At 62.6% G+C, this 19,616-nt stretch overlaps 2 protein-coding genes across 5 annotated transcripts in view; one reads left to right on the top strand and one right to left on the bottom strand.

Annotated features, from left to right (window-relative positions):
- LHPP (phospholysine phosphohistidine inorganic pyrophosphate phosphatase) overlaps positions 1–10,701 on the top strand; it is a 122,903-nt gene extending 112,202 nt beyond the window's left edge. For all 3 annotated transcript variants that reach the window (XM_081533856.1, XM_081533862.1, XM_081533847.1), the window contains one exon: positions 9,979–10,701. In XM_081533856.1, coding sequence (XP_081389982.1) covers positions 9,979–10,075 — 97 coding nt within the window. In that variant the 3' untranslated portion in view covers positions 10,076–10,701. The remainder of the gene's footprint in view (positions 1–9,978) is intronic.
- A 3,383-nt stretch (positions 10,702–14,084) lies between these two features.
- The window catches only part of FAM53B (family with sequence similarity 53 member B), a 111,651-nt gene continuing 106,119 nt past the window's right edge, over positions 14,085–19,616 (bottom strand). For both annotated transcript variants that reach the window (XM_081533825.1, XM_081533835.1), the window contains exon 5: positions 14,085–18,225. In XM_081533825.1, the coding sequence (XP_081389951.1) occupies positions 17,866–18,225 (360 nt within the window). In that variant the 3' untranslated portion in view covers positions 14,085–17,865. The remainder of the gene's footprint in view (positions 18,226–19,616) is intronic.

Here is a 19,616-nt window from a genome sequence, read left to right as displayed (position 1 = left end):
TTCTCTGGATGCCGCACCCGTTCATATGTCCCTTGCTGGTGAGAAGTGCCCCCTGCTCGTGTCCTGCCAGCCCTCCCTGCTGTCCCTCTGGCCATTCTGGTGGGCGTGCAGGGTGTCTTGGTCTGAATTCACCTAACCCTGCTGGCTGGTGATGGCCTGTGATGCTCGTGAGCACCTCGAGTTGCCTTTGGCTGCTGGACCGCCTGGTTTGTGAGGTTCCAGTTTTAACCCTTTGAAGTGGCACACATGCAACAAAGTAGGTAAAGTTCCACGTGAGCCCCCCCCGGCGGGGGGGCATGGAGCTGATGAGACTGCACGCTCTATGGAATGAGAGCTCTGCACTCTGGTTCCTGAACAGTACCCGGGAGGCTCAGCCCAGCCCATCACCTTTGGAGACTTCCCTCCCGAGCTAACAGACAGGACAGGGCTTCCGGGTTCAAGCCCTGCTCCTCCATGAGCTCTGGGCAAGTTCCTCCTCACCCATCTCAAGTCTCGATTTCCTCTCCTTTCAAGGGGAGTGGGGTATGGGTGCCCTTCGTCAAGGACCACCTCGTGAGACTTAGGGCCTGGGCCAGCTGTGCTAGCTGTGGGTCTCCCTGGCCCGGTCTAGCCTCTGGAGGAGGGGACGGGTGGCATGTGGGGGTGGGGGAGGCAGGGAGTTAGTACCCCTGCATGTGCCCCTGGGGCACAGTGTGACCTCTTGGGAGATTCGGCCGTCGGAGAGCCCATCGAAGGGGCTGGGCCAGCTGGTTTTAATCTAAACACACACCAGGTGTTCACCACGTTTTTATCAAAATACTCTGAACAGCTGTCAGGGTCTCCTCTGCTGGAGGGTGGGCCCCCTGCCCACCACCTGCTAGCCCAGCCCCCTGGCTCCTGGTGGGGCTCGGACAGTGCTTCCAGCAGGTAGGAAGGAAGGCAGAGGGGCCCTCCCAGCACTGCTGTGTGACCCTGGGCAGGCCACTTATGCTCTCTGAGCCTCCACTTTGTCAGCTGTAAGACAGGGGCAGTAGTGCCTACCTCCCGGGCTGCTGCACAGACCACAGCAGCTGCAGCACCGTACGTTCCCGCGTGAGGCCCCCGGGGGAGAGGCCCTCAGTGACTGTCACTATTATGAATGGAGCATCCCGTCAGCTTGGAGACGTGGGCCCCGAGGGCAGGGCTTCGGGGCACTGGCTGGCTCAGCCTCCCCCAGGGGCTCCCCCTTCCCTCCCCGAGGAGTCCTAGGTTCCCTGGGCACAGCCACTCAGCGTCTCTGCAAGCGCGGCCTCGGCCCCACCAAGCAGGCGCGTTTGTCCCCTGCGGCCTGGCTGCGCCCCGGGGAAGGTCCTTCTGAGGCACGTGGTCCTCGGGACCTTCTCCGCAGGTGTCGCCTGCTCTCCAACACTGAGCCCAACTTGAGCATCTCGCGCCCACCCTATGGGCTCGGCCCCTCCCCTCTGGTCAGAGCAGCCCACGAGGGCCCTTCACCCAGCCCCGTCCAGCGCCTGCCGTCCGTCCGTCCGTCCACCCAGACCACGCGTCCTCTGTGCCCGCCCTCCATGCGTCTTCCCCTGCCTCTCCCCCCGGCCCTGGGAGGGGGTCTTTGCAGCCCCACTCAACGGGATACTCGGGGCTCCGAGTGTTCCCTCAAGGCCACACAGCAGTCAGGGCCAGACCAGTCCAAAGCCTGGGTCGGGCACCCCCTGGCGCTCCCTGCCCTGGCCCGGGTGTGGTTGTGAATTAGGGGCCTCCAGGGCCAGACCTGACATGGCTTCTGGGAAGGGAAAAGGAAAGAGAAACCAGCCTCGCTGTTTGCCGTAGGGGAGTCATGGGGTGGGTGTGTGATGGCTGACCGCTCAGGCCTGACTTGGGGTGCCCTGGGGGTTCCCTGCGTGCCAAGGAGCTCTGCCTGCTCTGTTCACAGTGCCACCCTCTTTGGGATGCTCGTCCCATGACTCTCAAAGGTCCCAACTGGACTCCCTGTGTCTCTCAGGCTGTGGGTGTTCATTGACTCATCCAGGGGGTAGGATGGGTCCTGGAGACCACGGTGGCGGGTGGGGGGGGTTCTTTCTGAGTCAGGCCTTACAAAGAGGAGGGGGCATGAGGATGTTCTAGGCAAGTGACATGGACAGTTGGGGAACGTGAGCGTATGGACACCTGAGATGGGGGGTTACGGGGGGGTGGCTGGCGGGCTCTGGGGCAACCTCGTGGGCTACGTGAAGGAGACTGGATTTTGACTTGTTGGGGGTGGGGAAGCACAGGGCGACGGGTGCCTGCCCGATGCCTCGGACCCCTCGTGGTTGTTTTGTACAGCCCCCAGCTTCCGTGTGCCTCTGTGTCTAACACCCACACCTGCAGCGTGGGCCCTGCCGTCGGGTGTCGGAGCCTGCTTAGCATGAAGACGCAGAGCCCTGCAGGCCTGGGTGGGTACAGGGGGCTTGCCTCTTCGGGTTCAGTGACACTGGCCACAAGCAGGACTGGTGACGCGTTCATGCTTCTGAGAGCCTGGGTTTGGGGGAGAGGGTTTCATTCTGCTGAGCAGTTCTCCAGAAGGGAGCTCTCCGTGGCCTGGTGCTTGGGGGCTGGGCAGTGGGCCTCCCCACAGGTGTGAGGATCCAGACTGCGTGTACCCCATGGGAGGGGCAGGACAGTGAGGCCAGGCGGGGCTCCCAGGCCCTGAGCCTCAGACACCTGCCTTCCTGCCCTGTGGCCTTGGGGATGGACTGGCCCCCACGCCTAGGTTTCTAGGCAGCTCAGACTCACAGGGAGCCAGATGCCCAGCGAGGACACGCAGCTCCCGGATGGTCAGAAGGAAGGAGGCCCGTTGCTCGTCTGCTCAGGCAGTTGGCTGATTGTTCCTGTCTCTTCCAGCTCCCAACAGACGGCCACCACGGGGATGCCTCTGACCTTAGGGAGCTCACAGTTTGGAGGGAGCATCGCCCAGGCAGCCAGACAACTGCAGCAGAGTGACCAGTGCTCCGGTGGGATCAACACAGGTTGACCACAGAGCACAGAAGGGGCACCTAACTGAGGCGAGGGCTGGGGGCAAGGCTTCAGGGAAGGCTTCCTGGAGGAGGTGTCTTGTTCCTTGAGAAATGAGTCCCAGAAAGCCAATGATGTTCTGGGGCAGGGCAGCAAATTCAGAGACCCACAGGGGCAGGCAGGAAATGTGGTGGAGGGGGTTGGGCCTGGTCTAACAATGGGGAGATGATAGAGAACGGTGGGGAGTGTGGTAAACTAGAAGCCGCTTGCCCCATTCGAGGGAGCAGCTGCCGCACGGTATCCGCTGGCTTTTGCCTGTGGAATCCCCAGCCCAGTGTTACTGAATCTTACAGGTTTTTAAACAAAGTCAAATTTCCAGCTCCTGTTCTCAAAAAACTCTTATGTGGACCCCACCCAGATACATCCAGGGGTCCCAGTTTGTGACTCTGGCCTCGCTGTGCGTATGCATCAGGCAAAGGCTGAGGCAGGGGCTCCAGCCAGAGTTGGAGGTTCAAGGGACCTCGTTCATCAGCGTGAGGAAGCCTCTCGAGTCTGTGAAGGGGCCAGTGGGCGGCCATGAGGCACCAGCCACTCGTGTCTGCATGCCCCGACTCGGTTCTCAGCACCCCAGGTGCCCGCAGCCGACGGGCAGTGAGAACTTCGCAGGAAACAGCTAGCGCATCGGGTCAGTTCTGGTTGACAAGGTGCCACCAGGCTGAAACACCCGTAAACAGGCCCGTTTCCTTCCTGCGGGCAGAGGGGCCCCGGGGCGGATGCCAGGGTCCACGGCTCGGGCCCCCACTGCCCTGTGCCTGGTTGCTCCTGGCTGAAACAGGCCTGGCCTAGGTGCCGGGGCCCCCAGGGCCCAGATCAGGAGTTCCGGGGGTCTGCCATGGGGGGTGGGGGGAGGGGGTGGTGCTCTGCAACTCCAGCGTGGACTGTGCCTTTCTTTCCCTCGTTGCTGTCTCACAAACACCCTGCTGTTGCTGTCTCACAAACACCCTGCTGTCCTCCGGGCGTTAGTCAAAGGTAGCAGACACTTCCCGGGGCCCGCCTCCAGCCGGGGGTGGACCCAGAGGCCAGGTGCACCCCTGCCCACGGGGCTCTCCGCCTGGCCGGAGGTCAGCCAGCACATCGGCGATTCCCAGATGCACAGTCTGTCCCGTGTGCCAAGGGCAGAGTCACTAGAGTGAGAGCCTGGGTTTAAATCCGGATGCACAGGATTGAGGTCCCAGCGCTGCCCTTCACATCACGGGTCTGTGTGCTCATCTCTAGAACAGGGCATCCCGGGGCCCACCATGGGGCGTCGTGCAGGGAACATGGGAGACGCTCCTCGAACCCCGTGCGCAGCAGCCGTGGGTCCGGTGCCCGGCTGTCCCCCTGGCCTTGTGGCGCAGTGTCTGTGGCTCACCCATCCCCCCAGCCCGGTGAGCTTTGCCTGCATCCTGGAACCTGCCTGCGGGCGGGGTGGGCCCTTGAATCAGCGGCAGATTCCTCCGCGGCCTCAGTTCACACACCAGGTCCAGCAAGTGCCTCCTCCTGGTGGGAGAGACTCCTGGTCCTTCCCAGCTGGAGGATGGCTCAGCCAGGGAGGGGTTCTGGGCCCTGGAGCACCCACCACCTGCCTGAAGGAGAGGGGGCGTCCGGGGAATGGCCGAGGCTGCAATGTGCTTGACACAGATATGCCCCTCTCTTCTCTCTTGGGGGCACTCCTGCACCCCCACCTCCCCGCCCCAGCCCACACGTGCACACGCAGAGGGTGCATCTCCCAGGTGGTGGGCCCAGGACCCTCCCCCATCTTTAGATCCTCCTACAAGCAGAGGCTGCAGGGAGGGGGAGAGGGAGGCAGCCAACCGGCTGTGCCCCACCCCCCCGGCGATGTCAGCTCCAGGCTCCACAGTTGGGTCCCCAAGGGGCCTGGCTCACCTGGGCGCACCTCTTTTCTCATTTGCACAAAGCCTCCATGGGGAGGGTGTACTCTGGAGGAAGCTTTCCCTTCCCCCCAACCCCATTGCCCGTTAGGAGGAGCAGACAGCCAGACTGATGGCAGAGGCCCAGGCACCTGCCAGGAAAGGGAGCCCCTGGGGCGTGCCCCCACCGCACTCCCCAGCAGAGCTCTGACCTCCAGGGAGGCCCAGCCAGTTAACTGTGTCCCCGTCTGCTTCCAGGCCAGGGAGCCCCGGGAGGTCCTCAGAGGTGGCTGAGGCCAGGACTGTCTTCGGCCTGGGTTTTTATTTCAGTATTTTACCCACCATGTGATTTTAAGGCGTGCAGAGGAGGCTCCCCCTACCACCTCTGCATGAGTGGGTTGGGTGACGAAGGGAGGGGCGGGAGGAGGGGCTCGGGGGGCTCCAGGCTGGCCTGCTCCACCGAGGCTGGGCCCAAACAGGTGAGACAGAGGGCGGAAGGCGGGGGACCCAGAGGCCAAGGCAGCCGAGGGTCTGGTGGGTGGGGCTCCGGGACACAGGCCTGAGGCCTGGGTGGGTTTCCGAGTGAGGCCAGGGATCCACACCTGGAGCCCACGACCGGTCCAGGCAGGATGACGGAGGGCCGGGTTCCTCGTCTCCGAGGTGGCTTCCTTGCAAGCAGGGACTGGGGTCAGAGTTTCCATGTGAAGCAGGGCTCAGTGGCTCTTGGCAGGCTTGGGCTCTGCAGAGACCAGCTCCTGCCTAGGTGACTCCGTCTGAAGTAGGACTAAACCAGAGGTTCCCGGAGGCTCTGGGGTGTCAGCCTGGGTCTAGGCCCGCCCCGCCTGTCCCTCCCACCTCTGAGATCTGTGGCCAGGAGCACCCTCCCGGGCCACCCTACCACGAGGTCGCACCTGCCAGCAGCCGGCACAGGCCGGGGATCACTGGCTTGCCCCTCTGGGTCCTAGCAAACTGCTGTCTGGATAGCGATCATCCTGGGCCAGCAGGTGGACTGCAGGAAGCCCCATCCATCTTCGGACCATGGCCAGTGATGGGGATCTTATCACCCACCCTCAGAAGAGAGTGGACCAGGGCAGGTGGAAGCAGGTCCTGTCACGCAACCCCTGGCATCTGCAGGAGGCCATGCGCTGGCGTGTACTATCTTAGGAACAGGCGCTCAGGCCCCAGGGTCTTGGACTCCAGTGGCTCAGATGGAAAGGCACCCGTGGCCCCGCCATGGCACCTCTGGCCCACAAATCGAAGCCCTCTCTGCCCTTTTTTTCCAACTTCGTCAGCACAGCCCGGAGTTGGAGTCAGCCTTGGCTGTGTCACTCGCCCTGGAGCCAGGGCCTGGTTCCCCGAATCCATGTGGCCAGCCGGCCCACCCCAGCGCCCGGCCCACCCCACCACCTGGCCCTTGGCCACCCAGGGTGCGGCCGGCACTTCCAAAACCATCCAGACGAGGATGCACGCCACGCCCCGTACGGGCAGCACCGTGGCCTCTGGTCTCTGCCCGGCCTTGTCTTGGAGCAGACCCAGGCTGGGAGGGGGAGGGTGGCGGCAGGTGGCCCTGTGTCCTCGAGAATGTCGCAGGGAGGTCCCCTTGGTCAGCGGAGCCAGGGAGGAGGGGTGGGGGCGTGGCGGCTGCTCCTTACTGGGCTCCTCTGCTGGGCGTCCAGCTGCCATTTTTGGTGGGCGGGTACAAAGATGGGCCCTGTGAAGCTGTCCAGGCCGACACAGATTAGCCTTGTTCTCTGCCTCTGTCGTTGCCTCCTTCCCTTGCTCATGGGGCGTGAGGGGGCGGAATAACTCACAGGCAGTGCCCCGCTGGGTAGGGGCCTGTGTTCATCTACTGGTCGGCAGACACTTCCTGGGTGCCTGTGTGGCCCATGTGGGCGGTCACTGGGGCAGGAAGCCCGGCTCCTCCTTCTAGGCAGCACAGGTCAGCTGGTGCTAGGGCAGCATGGTATGAGAGCTGGTGGGGGGGCAAGTTCTGGGTGCTCAGAAAAGAGAGCAGCTTGCTATGGAGCATAGAGTTGGAGATGGGACCAGGTGGGTGAGGCTTTGAAGGATGAGTAGGAGTTTGCGAGTGGCGCAGGACCTGGCGATCCTGCCATCCCGGGACATGGTGTGGACAGAGGTGTGGGAGAGCATGGACTGTCTGAAGAGGGGTGGGCTTGGACGCTGGGTGACTGAGAGGACACCCCGTTAGGACAAACTTGTCTGCTCTGCTGAGGAGTTGGGCTGTGACGTGGGCAGTAGAGAGCCACAGCGGAGTTTACCCAGAGAGGTGGGAGCTGGTGAGGAGAGAAAGGATCTGCGTGGGTCCCCAGGCTCACAACCAGAGACTCCTGGACACCGCCCCAGGAGGGCAGAGGCACCCACCTCCCCTGAGCCACGCAGCCACCCAGGAAACCTGCCTCTGCTTCCAACTTTGGTGAAGGACCTGAGGGCCACACTCACACGGATGGCAGGGACCAGGATCTAGCCTGATGCCCCTTCTTCTAGAAGCTTCCCTGATCCCCACATTCTGTGCTGTGCTAAGTCACTTCAGTCATGTCTGACTCTTTGAGACCCCATGGATTGTAGCCTGTCAGGCTCCTCTGTCCATGGGATTCTCCAGGCAAAAATACTGCAGTGAATTGCCATGCCCTCCTCCAGGGGATATTCCCAACCCAGGGATCGAACCCGCGTCTCTTAGGTCTCCTGTGTTGGCAGGTGGATTACATATCCCCTCCTAAATTCCCTCAGACCCCACACCCTGTCCTTCCGTTCTCAGCCCTGGTCATGACTTTGAATGTGGAACTGGACTGTGAGCCCTGGGAGGACAGAGGGCAAAGGTCGAGCAGCCAAAGCCGGCCTCCCCTCGAGGGCCCCCTGGGGGCAGGCGAGGTGCCAGGCGCTTCATTCTCAGTGACCCTGAGCACCAGACCACACGCCCACCTTACAGATAAGGAAACTGAGGCTTTGGGGAGTGAAGAGACACTGGTTGGGAACAGAGCAGGGACCCCGCCCTCCGTGGGCCTGGGGCGGCCCCCACTGGGGAGGAGGTTGTTGGGGAGAGGGCTGTTGCAGTCGTGACTCCCGTTGGGGTCCCGGCCGAGCCTCAGGGCACAGAGAGAGGCCTCTCCTAATCCCCCAGTGGGGAGAGGTGCTTGGGGAGACTCTGGTGTCTGCTCCCCCACATTTCCGTGTTTTTCTCTTTCTGAGGTTCCTCCCTCCATCTGTCTCTCTCTGCTCCCCACCCCAAGGGTCTCTCTCCCCCCTGCTGCCTCCCACCTTCCTTCCTGTTTTCTCTCTCTGTCTGACTCGGTTTCTCTTTCCTCCCTCCTCGTGCTCTTTTTCCCGGTGTGTGTGTCCTTCTGTCTGCCCGACGGTCTCTTCCCCACTCCTGTCTCAGTCCTCCCACCTCCAGTCCTCCCACCTCTCAGTCCTCCCGCCTCTCAGTCCTCCCGCCTCCAGCCCTCCCGCCTCCAGTCCTCCCACCTCCAGTCCTCCCCCCTCCCGATCCTCCTGCCTCTCAGTCCTCCCCCTCCCAGTCCTCCCGCCTCCCGGTCCTCCTGCCTCTCAGTCCTCCCCCTTCTAGTCCTCCCCACTCCTGGTCCTCCTGCCTCTCAGTCCTCCCCCTCCCAATCCTCCTCCTTCCTGATCCTCCCGCCTCTCAGTCCTCCCCCTCCCAGTCCTCCCTCCCGGTCCTCCCGCCTCTCAGTCCTACCCCTCCCCAGCCCAGCTGTGCCCACCCCCCCTCTTCCTCCCCAGCGCATCCAGCCCTGTCTGGGCAGGGCCTGCTCAAAGGCCAGGGGTGTTTCTCGGTCCCTTTGTCCATCACCCTCTGCTTCTGTTCCCACTGCCAAAGGGCAGTCTCTGCTGGGCTTCTTGGTTTAGCTTCTGTAGTGTGACCTCTTTGAGGCCCCGAGGGTCACAGGTCACCAGCTGGCATGGCCTGCGGTCTTCTCCCGACCAGTTCGGCCAGGCGTAGCGGCCTCAGGGGCCTCAGGGCAGGCGGGCCGGAGTGGGCCCCCCCTACCCCCGAGAGCAGCCGCGGCCCCCGGCAGCATCACGCATCACGTAATTACGACATGAAAGTCCACGATTTCCTCTGTGTGTTTGCAAACAACGGCCAGCTGCTAATGCAATCCTTTCTTTTAATGGATTCTTGAATTCAAATAATATGTAATTAAGCATAATTAGCCGCGTACCCATTTCAGCTTGTACCGCATGCCGCGTGGGGCCGCCTAGGATCTCGTTAGGAGGCATCGTCTTTCGCGGGCCAACTTCTGGTTCCCTCTTGGGGTGGAGTTGGTTCGACTGGACAGTGAACCTGGCCTGGGGGCTGGCGAAGGTCTGAAGAGGGCAGCCCTGGGGCCAGCCGCCCCGGCGAGGATGGGGATGAAGACTCGGGGCGGGCGTTTGCTGGAAGAGGTTCCACTCTGCTTTGTGGAAGCCCTGCCTGCCTGCCCCCCCACCCCACGGTGGAGAGAAAGGTCAGGGATCTGACCTTGGGGGGGTGCACAGAGAGGGCACAGGGGGTGTCAGCACCTGGGCGGGCATGGCCTGAAGACATCCCCCTCCCCTGACAGCCTCCTCCCGAGTCGGGGCTGGACACCCCTACACGTTGGTGAGCCGGACCTCAGGACCGCCCTCCACCGAGGGAAACCCGTAAGGGCGCTTCCGTGTGGTGCAGAGCCGCAGCCTCACACACACAGGCCGAGCACGAGGCGAGACCAGGGGACGTCCCCGTGGGTCCTGCCTCCCTGCCACCCCTACCCGCCGGCCCCCACTGCGATGCCGCCCCACCCACCGAACTCACTGTCTTCCCTGTACCTCACCACTCTGCCACGGGGCTCTGAGCAAGCTGCTCACAGGAGGGGCTCAGGGAGGAGTCCAGGTGGAGGGAGGCCTGGGTGCTTCTGAGTGGGGGTGGCCGGGACTGGGGCGTGGGGAGGACGGGGACCGCACTGGTCAAGGCCAGCCCAGCCTGATGGGATGCAAAACGGCCTGGAAGCCTCCCGAGGGCAAGGCCATTGTGCTGGGTGCTGGGAAGGCAGTGACCTCAGAGGGTCACCTCGGGATCACTGACTGGCTAACCCGCTGTCCTGCCCTCCAGGCCCAGTGACGAGCACCATCCGGAAGTCAAGGCTGATGGATATGTGGACAACCTCGCGGAGGCCGTGGACCTGCTGCTGCAGCACGCGGACAAGTGACGGGCCTTCTGGGAGGGCCCGGCCTCCTGCCACCCTGCCCCGTGCCGACCACCCAGGGTGCTGCCCTTGGCCCTGGATGGGCAGGCGCGAGGGTGCCAGCCAGGCACTTCTGGGCCCCTGAGCCACCAGCCCCTCCTCTGTCTCCCTCTACCTACCCTCCCCTCTCCTCGCCCTCCCCAGACACATCTCCCAGCCTCTGGGGGGGAGTTTGATCCCACGTCCTTGAAATGTGCTACCGCATTGGACTCAGGTGTTTGCCCAGTGTCTTTTAGTGAACAGTCCCTGCGCTTTAGGGAGGTGCCTGGAGGAAGCGGGGGTCTCCCGGGCACTGTCCTTGCAGGCAGAGCTAAGCCAGACTCCCCAGCAGCTCCGGCCCCCACCCAGTGTCAGAGTGGCCGCTCAGCGCTCCCCGCGCACCTCCCCAACCATGCAGCCCTCTCTCCCCATCCCATCACCTCTGGAGCCACAACGGAGTGGCTCCCAGGAGCACTCTGCCATCCTTCAGCGTGAGAACTCTAACGTCTGGACCCCAGGTTATAGGTGGAGGGTACCTTCTGGAGCCTTAACTCTGTAGACTTTTCACCCCTAAGAAATTAATGGTGAAATAAACTCTACCCTGACCTGCAGTGACTCAGGTTCTAACTGCTCGAAGTTGGGAGGACCATCCCTGATCCCACCCTGGACTTGAACCCCTATACGTCAGAGGGCCAGTGCCCCAAGCCCCCTCACCTGCCTCAAGCCCTTTGTTCAACAGAGGGGGGACGCTGAGGCCCCATGGGGACCAGGTGGACGGGGCAAGCGTGGGCCTCTGCCCAGGGTGGTGAGCTGCAGGCTTTCTGAATCCTCCCACTGCTCAGGTTTCAGAATCAGTCAACTGGACAGATAACTTGATTGCTCTGTTTCTCCCCAAATCCATCCAGAAGCCACTGACAAATCTTGGGAGACTTCTCATAAAAGAACTCGCAAGTCCTCCAGAACAGGACTCCCATTAAACAAAGGCAGGTGATGATAAAACGCTCTGCCTGAACGCGAGTCCCCTGGCCTGGGAGCCCACCGCCAGTGAGACCCACCAGGCCGGCCACAGTGAAATCAGGGTTAGAAAGAGAGGTGATGCTGGGTCTTCTCACGGAAATGAGAGGCCACTGGTCAGGCTGGTGGTGTTGGCTTGCAAGGGAGGCGGGGCGTTTGGCCTATTAGCTGGAAAATATGCAGATGCTCTGCCCCTGGAGGGGGTCCCCTAATTCCAGCTCTTTAGGTGATGAGCTGGGTGCCGTAGGCAGGCACGAGGTGGCTGCGATTCACCGGGGCTCGGAGGGTGACTGTGAGGGAGCAGGCCTGCAGCCTCCCGTTCAGCTTGTTCCCTTTTTTCATCTTGCCCTTTTTCGTGGGCCACCCTTGCCCGCTGTCCTCGGCAGGGGCCTGCAGCCGGGGTAATGGGGCTCTGGAGGAAGGAGGCTGGTGGTTCCCGCTTTGCAAGCCGCTGCCCAGGAGTGGGGACGTAGAGGGTGTCAGAGGGACAGCAGGCGCAGACCCCTGCTTTGGGCAGAGAACATACCACCCCCCCCACCCCAAGCTGTGGGTTCAGCGAAGTGGACACTGTCATCTCCACCTTTTACAGGTAAGGAAACTGAGGTGCTCAAATCAAAGTCTGACTCTGCATCCCAGGCCCATTCTGGTCCTTTACACAGTCCCTCCACGGGGGGTGGCCTGTGGTGGACCCGGTGGCTGTGACCTTCCAAGCAAGGGGTCCCTGGCATCCTCCCCCTGGAGATGTAGTGTCTCTCAGGATCAAGGTCCAGCCCTACTCTGGGGGCGCCGTGTACCCCCTGAGCCTCAGCCACCTTGTGTGTGCCTGCTCAGTTGCTCAGTCACTCAGTAGTGCCCAACTCTTTGCAACCCCTGGACTTTGCAACCCTAGGCTCCTCTGTCCATGGGATTCTCCAGGCAAGAATACTGGAGTGGGTTGCCATTCCCTTCTCTAGAGGATCTTCCTGACCCAGGGACTGAACCCACGTCTCCCACATTGCAGGCAGATTCTTTACCAGCTGAGCCACCAGGGAAGTCCAAGACCCTGATGCTGGGAAAGATTGAAGGCGGGAGGAGAAGAGGACGACAGAGGACGGGATGGTTGAATTGCATCACTGACTCGATGGACATGAGTAAGCTCTGGGGGTTGGTGATGGACAGGGAGGCCTGGCATGCTGCAGTCCATGGGGTAGCAAAGAGTCGGATATGACTGAGCAACTGAACTAAACAGACGGTAAAGAATCTGCCTGCAATGCGGGAGACCCAAGTTCCATCCCTGGGTCAGGAAGATCCCCAGAGTCAGAAATGGCAACCCACTCCAGCATTCTTGCCTGGGAAATCCCATGGACAGAGAAGCCTGGCAGGCTACAGTCCATGGGGTCACAAACAGTCGGACATGACTGAGCGATTAACACGTAAGATGATAAAAGCAACATGTGTCATTGTAGGAACATCAACAGAAAAGTTCAGACAGGAACCAGAGCCTCTCGGAGCCTGACCGCTGTTAACATTTGGGTGCATTTCCTTCCACCCTGCTCCACATGAAGATAAACGTTTGAACAGTTGGGATTGCACCGTACGTGGAGGGTGGTCCTGGGGTTTTTTGGGTGTTGATTCTCTCACTTAAGCCCCAAGAGTGTTAGAAGCCCTGTGTGCACTTGAGGAGGCTGCTCAGAGTTGGCCTACATCCTGGTGGCCCACGGACGGCGCCCCTGTCGGCTACAGGTAGCCCTCCGCGGGGCTGGGCCCAACGGCAGGGCATTTGAGCTGCTGCACAGTGAGCCCCGGAGCTTGTGATCAAGGCAGTGTCCCCCGCCATCCCCACCCCCGGGGAGTCACCACTGGGGGTGGTGAGCTGGGATGTGCTGCAACCAGACCCGAGCCCAGCCACGGACGTGGCCTGAGGTGGGTGGGTGAGGAGCTATTAGGGCCATAGGTCCATCCAGGGCCACTCTGGGGGAGCCTCCTCTGCCAGTCATGGGGAGCATAAGGCAGGGTCCCTGGGCCCCTGACCTTGGGGCTATCAAGGCTGCCAGGGGAGGGCATGGGGCGCCTCCCACCCCCAGCCTCACTCTCACCTGCTTCATGAACTGCATGTTCATGGGCCGAAAAAGGAAGAGCTGCTAAACAGAAAACAAGGAGAGACTGGGTGGGGTGCTCTGGTGGCTCATTCCCAGGGTGGGGGGCGTCCTCAGGACCTAATAGATTTCTAGGCATAGCCTCTGCGGTCAGAAGATGTGGGCCAACCCTGGCTTTTTAGGAATTACACAAGCCTCCCTAAGTCTGTCCTCAAGGCTGCGAACATCGTGGTCTCCTGAGCTTGGTGAGCAAAGGGTCCCTGACTTGGGGGCAGGCACAGGAGCCCACTCCAGGCTGAGCTGTGCGCACTGGTGACCCCTCGGCATGAGCCGTGCAGATCTGAGCTGTGCATCCTCCGCGGGGCAGGGAGGGCCTGGCCTGTGTCACCTCCCGGGGTACCCTGGTGGGCAGGTGGCCCTACACTCAGCAGGACTTCCAGGCCAGGCCCTCTATAGCATCAGGGCCGCGTGGCCTGGCCTGGGTGCCGCTGGGGGCTGAGCTGACGTGCTCACGATGGCTTTGTGACAAGCAGGTCCCTCACTGCTCCTGACTTGGGGATTACGGTGGTGGGGGGGTCCCTGGCTCCTGGCTGGAGTGAGGAGCAGGGGTCCTCCACTCGCAACACACACGTACTCTAATGACTGCCCCGGAGCCGGGGGCCCCCAGGATCACAGCTGTGGCCGTGGCCAGCCCTCCCGTCACAGTCACTCAGTCTCCTGCACCAGAGGCTTTTGACGGCGCTGAGACGTCAGCTCTCCCCCACTTTACAGACCTGACCCTGAGGCTCGGAGGGGACAGAAAGGCCCCAGGCTCTGCCGGTGCCAGCCCAGAGTAGAGGTGCGACCCTCCGATCCGTCACCCTCCCCCCACCCCAACAGAAAGCACACAGCTGGCTCCCAGCAGCTGGGTACTGAACCAGGAAGCTTTATTTACACAGTAAAAGTAACAAGCAGATTCCTGAGAGACTAGAGCGGCCCTAGTGCAAGACAGTCGTGGCCTGCGCGGAGGACAGGCTGTGGTGGGTGGCGGTGGGGGGGGTACCCAGCGCCGTCCCTGCACAGCGCTTTGCCCGGGCAGGGGCCGGGCCCAACGCGGCCCGTTTTCCGGCCACCACGCTTCCTGAAGCTCCAGAGCGCTGGCGGGTGCTGCTGGGAAAGCACGCGTGACCCTGGAGATGGCCGACCCGCGGGCACCGTGCCCGGGACATGGGCCCCTGGACGTGGGCCCCCACACTGGGACACAATTTCTTTGCCAAAGAGACTATGCTAGAAGGTTGGGCTATTCTAGCTAGGTATAAGATCTCTGCTGTGGTCTGGGATTTTTTTTTTTTATTAAATCTTTTTCTCTTCTTTTCTCTTTAAAGAGGTGCCAGTGGGAGGGGTCTGGACACCCGTGAGGCTGCGGCAAGCTGCGGCACCATCGCCTACACAGAGGCGCTGCCCTGGCCGGGTTGCTGCCCCCAGAGCCGGGACGCGGGGACTGCTTGCACCCCAGGCTGTGGGGCCTGACGCGGTCATCGTGTGGGTAACCTGCCTCCAGGCCAGGGCGCACAAGACTTGAGACCGTGTCAGGGCGTCGGTCCAGGGCGTGGGCTGGAGGCTCAGGCAGCGCCAGTCGGAGCGTGGAGACGCACAGGCCGCCTCCCGCCTCCCACCTTGCTCTGGGGCCCCCTGTGGACGATGGGTTTATTTCCTTTTAAGGTGGACTTTTCATCTTATTTTAAAATTTCTTTCGGCGTATACAAATTCACAAAAACTTTTCTGCTACAAAAATTTTGTTGAAAAGTAAGGCTTTCTGAGAGTGAAAATCCGCACGAGCCTGGGAGTAGTGTCTGCCCGCGGGCCCTGCATTGGCCCTGGCCTCCACCGCGAGTAAGGCAAGAGGGTTTGCGGTAATGTAAACGCTGAGGCTGCCGCCCCGACGCCCGGCCCGGCCCCGACGGGCAGCAGCCCCTGTTAGTCTGGCGGCTTTAGCGGGGATGCCTCGACAGGAAGCCCTGCCCCCCCCTTCAAAGGCATGACCCTGCTCTTGTCCTTCCGGGCCCCCTGAGCAAGCTGACGGCCTGGCACAGCCCTCCCTCCTGGCTCTGAAACTCCTCGGTTTCCCCTTACAGGCAGGAGTTCATGGGCTGCACGAGGCAGGGTCCCAGCAGAAGTGAGGCTCAGGGCTGGGGAGGAGGCACCAGCCGGCCTGCTGCCCCCCTCGGGACAGCACCCCACCCCACACCCCGGGGTGGTCAGAGAGAGTCACCCTTCAAGACCAGGAGTCGTGGTGCCAGGGGAGCAGAGCCCAGAGACGGGCCTCAGGCAGCACCTCCTACTGACCGATGGGGGCTGCTCTCTTTGATGGGAGATGGACATGAAGCCACCCTACAGTTGTCTCTTTCTCTGAGGGGTCACTGGTCATCCTCTCCCCTCCTTGCTGCTGTCATGGACTTGGGCAGGGAGCTTCTGTGGGGGCAGGTACGGCCAAGACAGGCCTGAGGAGGCTGGAAAGGGCTAAACCCTGCTCCGGGCTGCAAGCTCTTCTGCTGTGTGGGCCCTGGGACCAGCCTGCAGGGAGACAGGGCGGGTGGGGCCACAGCTCGTCCTTCCCTGCCACCAGGCCTGAGAAGGGTGAGGGGTGGCTGCAGGGTCCGAGGGGGCCACGTGTACTACAGCCCTGTGACACCCACCACCACGTGCCTCCCCTCCTGCCCCGGAGAAAGGGCGTCTGGGGGCAAGGACTGCTGTCCAGGGCGTGTGCCAGCCGTGGCCACTCTCGGTGTGGGTCAGGTATCATGCCTCCCACCCAGGCTTCCTGAGACCAGGAGGTGCCAGCATGTCCTCTCCCGTCCATGCACCCGCTGCTGGACGCCCAGGGGTCCCCTGGATTGGCTCAAAGACAACGAGCCTCCTGGTCTGGCTCCCCAGGGTCCCCAGGGACTGTGCCCTTTGGTGGGACCTGCCCAGTGCCCAAACACGCTATGCATTACAACCTGTGGCTTCTGACACCATCTTGGGGGGCGGGGGGGGCGGGTCATGGAGTTGGGGTTTTCTGCAAGCACCCTAAACAGCTGATTTTTAAGAAGAGCCAACTCTAAATGAGAACTTGAGCCACCACACTTCGGATGTCCAGAAGTAAAGGTTTAAGTCATGTTTTCCCATACCTGGTCTCTCTTCAGCAGAAAGAGAAAGAACCACGTGCCCTCAGCCCCTGCAAGCCCTGAGGGCTCTGCCATCAGTAGAAGGTGAGCGGGCCCAAAGGGACCCCCGGAGTGCCTCTGTCGTGTAGCAGCAGGCTACAGGGGACGCGTGGATGTACTGAGCCCTGTGGGAAAGGGAGCTACTTTGCTAATAAGCTGACCCCACTGCTGTTGTCTGCAGAAGACGCCGACCTGCTGAAAGCCGGATTCCAGGGGAGCCAGAGCCTGCGAGGCGCATCTGCAAAGCGGGGCTGGAGAGGAGCGGTCTGGGAGGGAAGCCTCAAGGGGTAGGGGCTCCTTGTGGACCTTGGAGGGGGGCTCTGCTGGGGCGCCGAGAGCCAGGGAGGGCATGTGGGCACCCCACTCTGTGCTTGTGGTGGGGGCGGCAGCAGGGAGGTGGCACCCCCCAAACCCCCCCAACCAACGAGGCTGTGCTTGGTAGATGGCCAGGCCCAGAAAGGCCGGGAGACACCCTCTGGCCCCAGAACGTGCGCAGGGCCTGAGTCAGCGCACCTGCACAGGCCCCTTGTCCCTGAGGACGTTTTCAAGAGGCCACCCTCCTCTGGGGACGTCTCTCCACTCGCCTGAGACCATGAGCCCATTGCTCAGTGGCAGGGCAGTCATGGACAGTGGCTGCCAGCTGCCGACCCTGCCAACTTCAGCCTCCCCCGGGAGCAGCAAAGAGCCCAGGGCTGGGACCTCCACGCCACAGGAGGGGCTCACGGCTCTGCCACCTCAGCCAATGGAGCCACCAGATGTCTACCCAACTGGACGGGCCTCTAATGAGCAACCCCCACCAAAGTGTTCACTGGACCCCGGGAGTCCACCTGGCATGCAGGGTCCCGTCGCCTGCACCTGGAATTAAGGCCGAACGGTTCTGATGTTAATGACCGAGGAAGCCTCCCCCGCCTTCCCGAGCCTGAGCGGGAGACCTGGGAGAGAAGGCACGGAATACACACTCGAGGGGAGGAGGGCACTGCAGGGCCAGCCCCCGACCCAAACCTGAGAGCGGGAGGGCGGGCAGGCCTGTGGTGCCAGCGCGCGGACCTGAGCACAGGTGGAAACCCCAGCCCTGCGCAGATCCCGAGAGACTGCCCAGCGGGCAAGGCTGGGACGCTGTGCCCACCAATGTGCCACAAGTGAAAGGGGGTCAATAGACCGAGACCGAGAGGCTTCCATCCCAGCCCCCGCGGTTCCGTGGACCGTGCTGCCATGCTGGTGAAAGGCTGAGATGCTGCACTGCAGGGCAGGGGAGGGCAGGGGGGCAGCCCAGACCCCCACGGGTGGGACAGCGTCTCGGGGAGGCAGTGGGCTCGCTCCTGGGCCCTGACACCCGCCTCCCAGGAAGCTTGGATCAGGCCCAGGGGTGGGGCTCCCCGGAGGGCCTGCCGCCGCCGCACCTGGGGGGTGGGCAGGAGGAACTCCATCGATTCAAACGCTTGCTCCCGCCCCCCACCCCCCACCCCCGGCCCCCGGCCCCCCGGCCAGGGCCCGCGGCCCCTCAGTTGTTCTCTATCTGCTCGATGTCCAGCTCGCCGTCCAGGGAGCAGGGGCTGCTGCGGGCCCCGCGGTCCCGCCAGGCTGTGCCTGGCTCCCCCCGCCCGCTGCCGCCCTCGTCCAGGGCACCGCTGCCCGGCTCTTCACAGCACGGCTCCTCCCGGCAGGCCAGCGGGTCGTCCAGGGAGGAAGGCAGAGGCTCGGGGACCGGGGTCCCGGCGGGCGTCCTGCCCCCTGCGCTGGGGGCCGAGAGCAGGGCAGCCCAGGACCTGGTGGTGCCGACGTGCATGGCAAAGGGGCTGTGGGCGCTCCGGTCCTCCGTCCCCATGTTCAGGCAGCTGAGACTGCTGAAGGTCTGACAGTTCTGTAGGGGAGACAGACACAGGTCACTCAGGGTCGCAGTCCCTCAGAATCCAAGGGCCAAACCCCACACCTGGCCCGGCCGAGACCCCTGGGGGGGCTAGCTGGTGGTGAGGCCCACTGGGCGATGGAAGGCTGCCCAAATCCTGGCCTCCTCCCTGACACGGGCAAGGACAGAGGGGCTGTTGGTAACTCATGAAGAACTACCCCTGGCCGGTGAACACCGTGTTAATAAAGAGACACAAAATGCAGTTGAGTGAGTGAGTGAAGTCGCTCAGTTGTGTCCGACTCTTTGCAACCCCACGGACTATAGCCTGCCAGGTTCCTCCGTCCATGGGATTTTCCAGGCAAGAATACTGGAGTGGGGTGCCGTTTCCTTCTCCAGGAGATCTCCCCGACCTAGGGATCGAACCCCGGTCTCCCGCCTTGTAGGCAGATGCTTTACCGTCTGAGCCTCCAGGGAACTCTCAAAGTGCAGTTATTCTCCTACAAACTGGCAAAGAGCACAAACTTCCTAACATCCAGTTCTGGGGGGACGGGGGGGGGGCGGTGGTGCTGCAGTAGGGAGGGCCGGGGGCAGGCTCAGAGGCCTTCACGCACAACTTTTCTGAAAAACCGAAGTGGCAGTTTCACCTCTAGGATTTTTATCACAAGAAAACAGTCTGGACGCAGCGACACAAATGTGCCTCATCACACTGTTACACTGGAAAGAAGAGAGTGACCCAAATTCCCCGTGATGCTGGTTCCGTAAAGCATGTCTTTTCGGGCCGAGGGAGGCTCTTGAGCCGTTAGGAGAACACGACAGGAGCAGGTCCACTGATGCAGAGGGAGACGCCGCCAGGCCGTGCTGGTGCACAGAGGGGGCGTGGGGGGCCACGCCACCCTCTTGCCGTGGCGGGGACGGGACATGGGCCGGGAGGGTAGGGTTGACATTCACGTGGTGCACGTGGCCGTCGCCCAGGGGGCCGGTTCCACACAGTCCCTGGGCTCCCAGGCCCTTGGTTGGTGGATGTCTCAGCCCTGCTGGGGGCAGGGTTGGGCTCACAGCTGGGGGCCGCGGGCAGACCCCCCCCCCCCCACCGCCAGCCGCCCTTAGACCTTGGCAGCCTCCTCTGTAAGAGGAGGTCCCTACCTGCCCTGCAGGGCCATCAGGCCCCAGCAAGAGCCAAGAGCTCCGCGTCCGCCGAGCCCTGCGTGTGGCCAGCCTGGAGGAGGCAGCTTGGATGCGACCCCACCCACTCACAAGAGGGGGCAGCCGGCACTGTGCACAAGTGGGTTCAGCTACACACCTGCTTTCACAACTGAGCACGAGACCCGGACCTGCCAGTCCCCGACAGGACCACAGGCAACGCAGCCTCTTCCTGGGGACGAGACAGAAAGGGAGGTGCATCGGAG

Source organism: Giraffa tippelskirchi, chromosome 2 (assembly GCF_054371585.1).
Source record: "Giraffa tippelskirchi isolate mGirTip1 chromosome 2, T2T-mGirTip1v1.2.pri, whole genome shotgun sequence".
Classification (NCBI taxonomy): Eukaryota; Metazoa; Chordata; class Mammalia; order Artiodactyla; family Giraffidae; genus Giraffa; species Giraffa tippelskirchi.
This window is presented reverse-complemented; position numbering and strand designations above follow the sequence as displayed.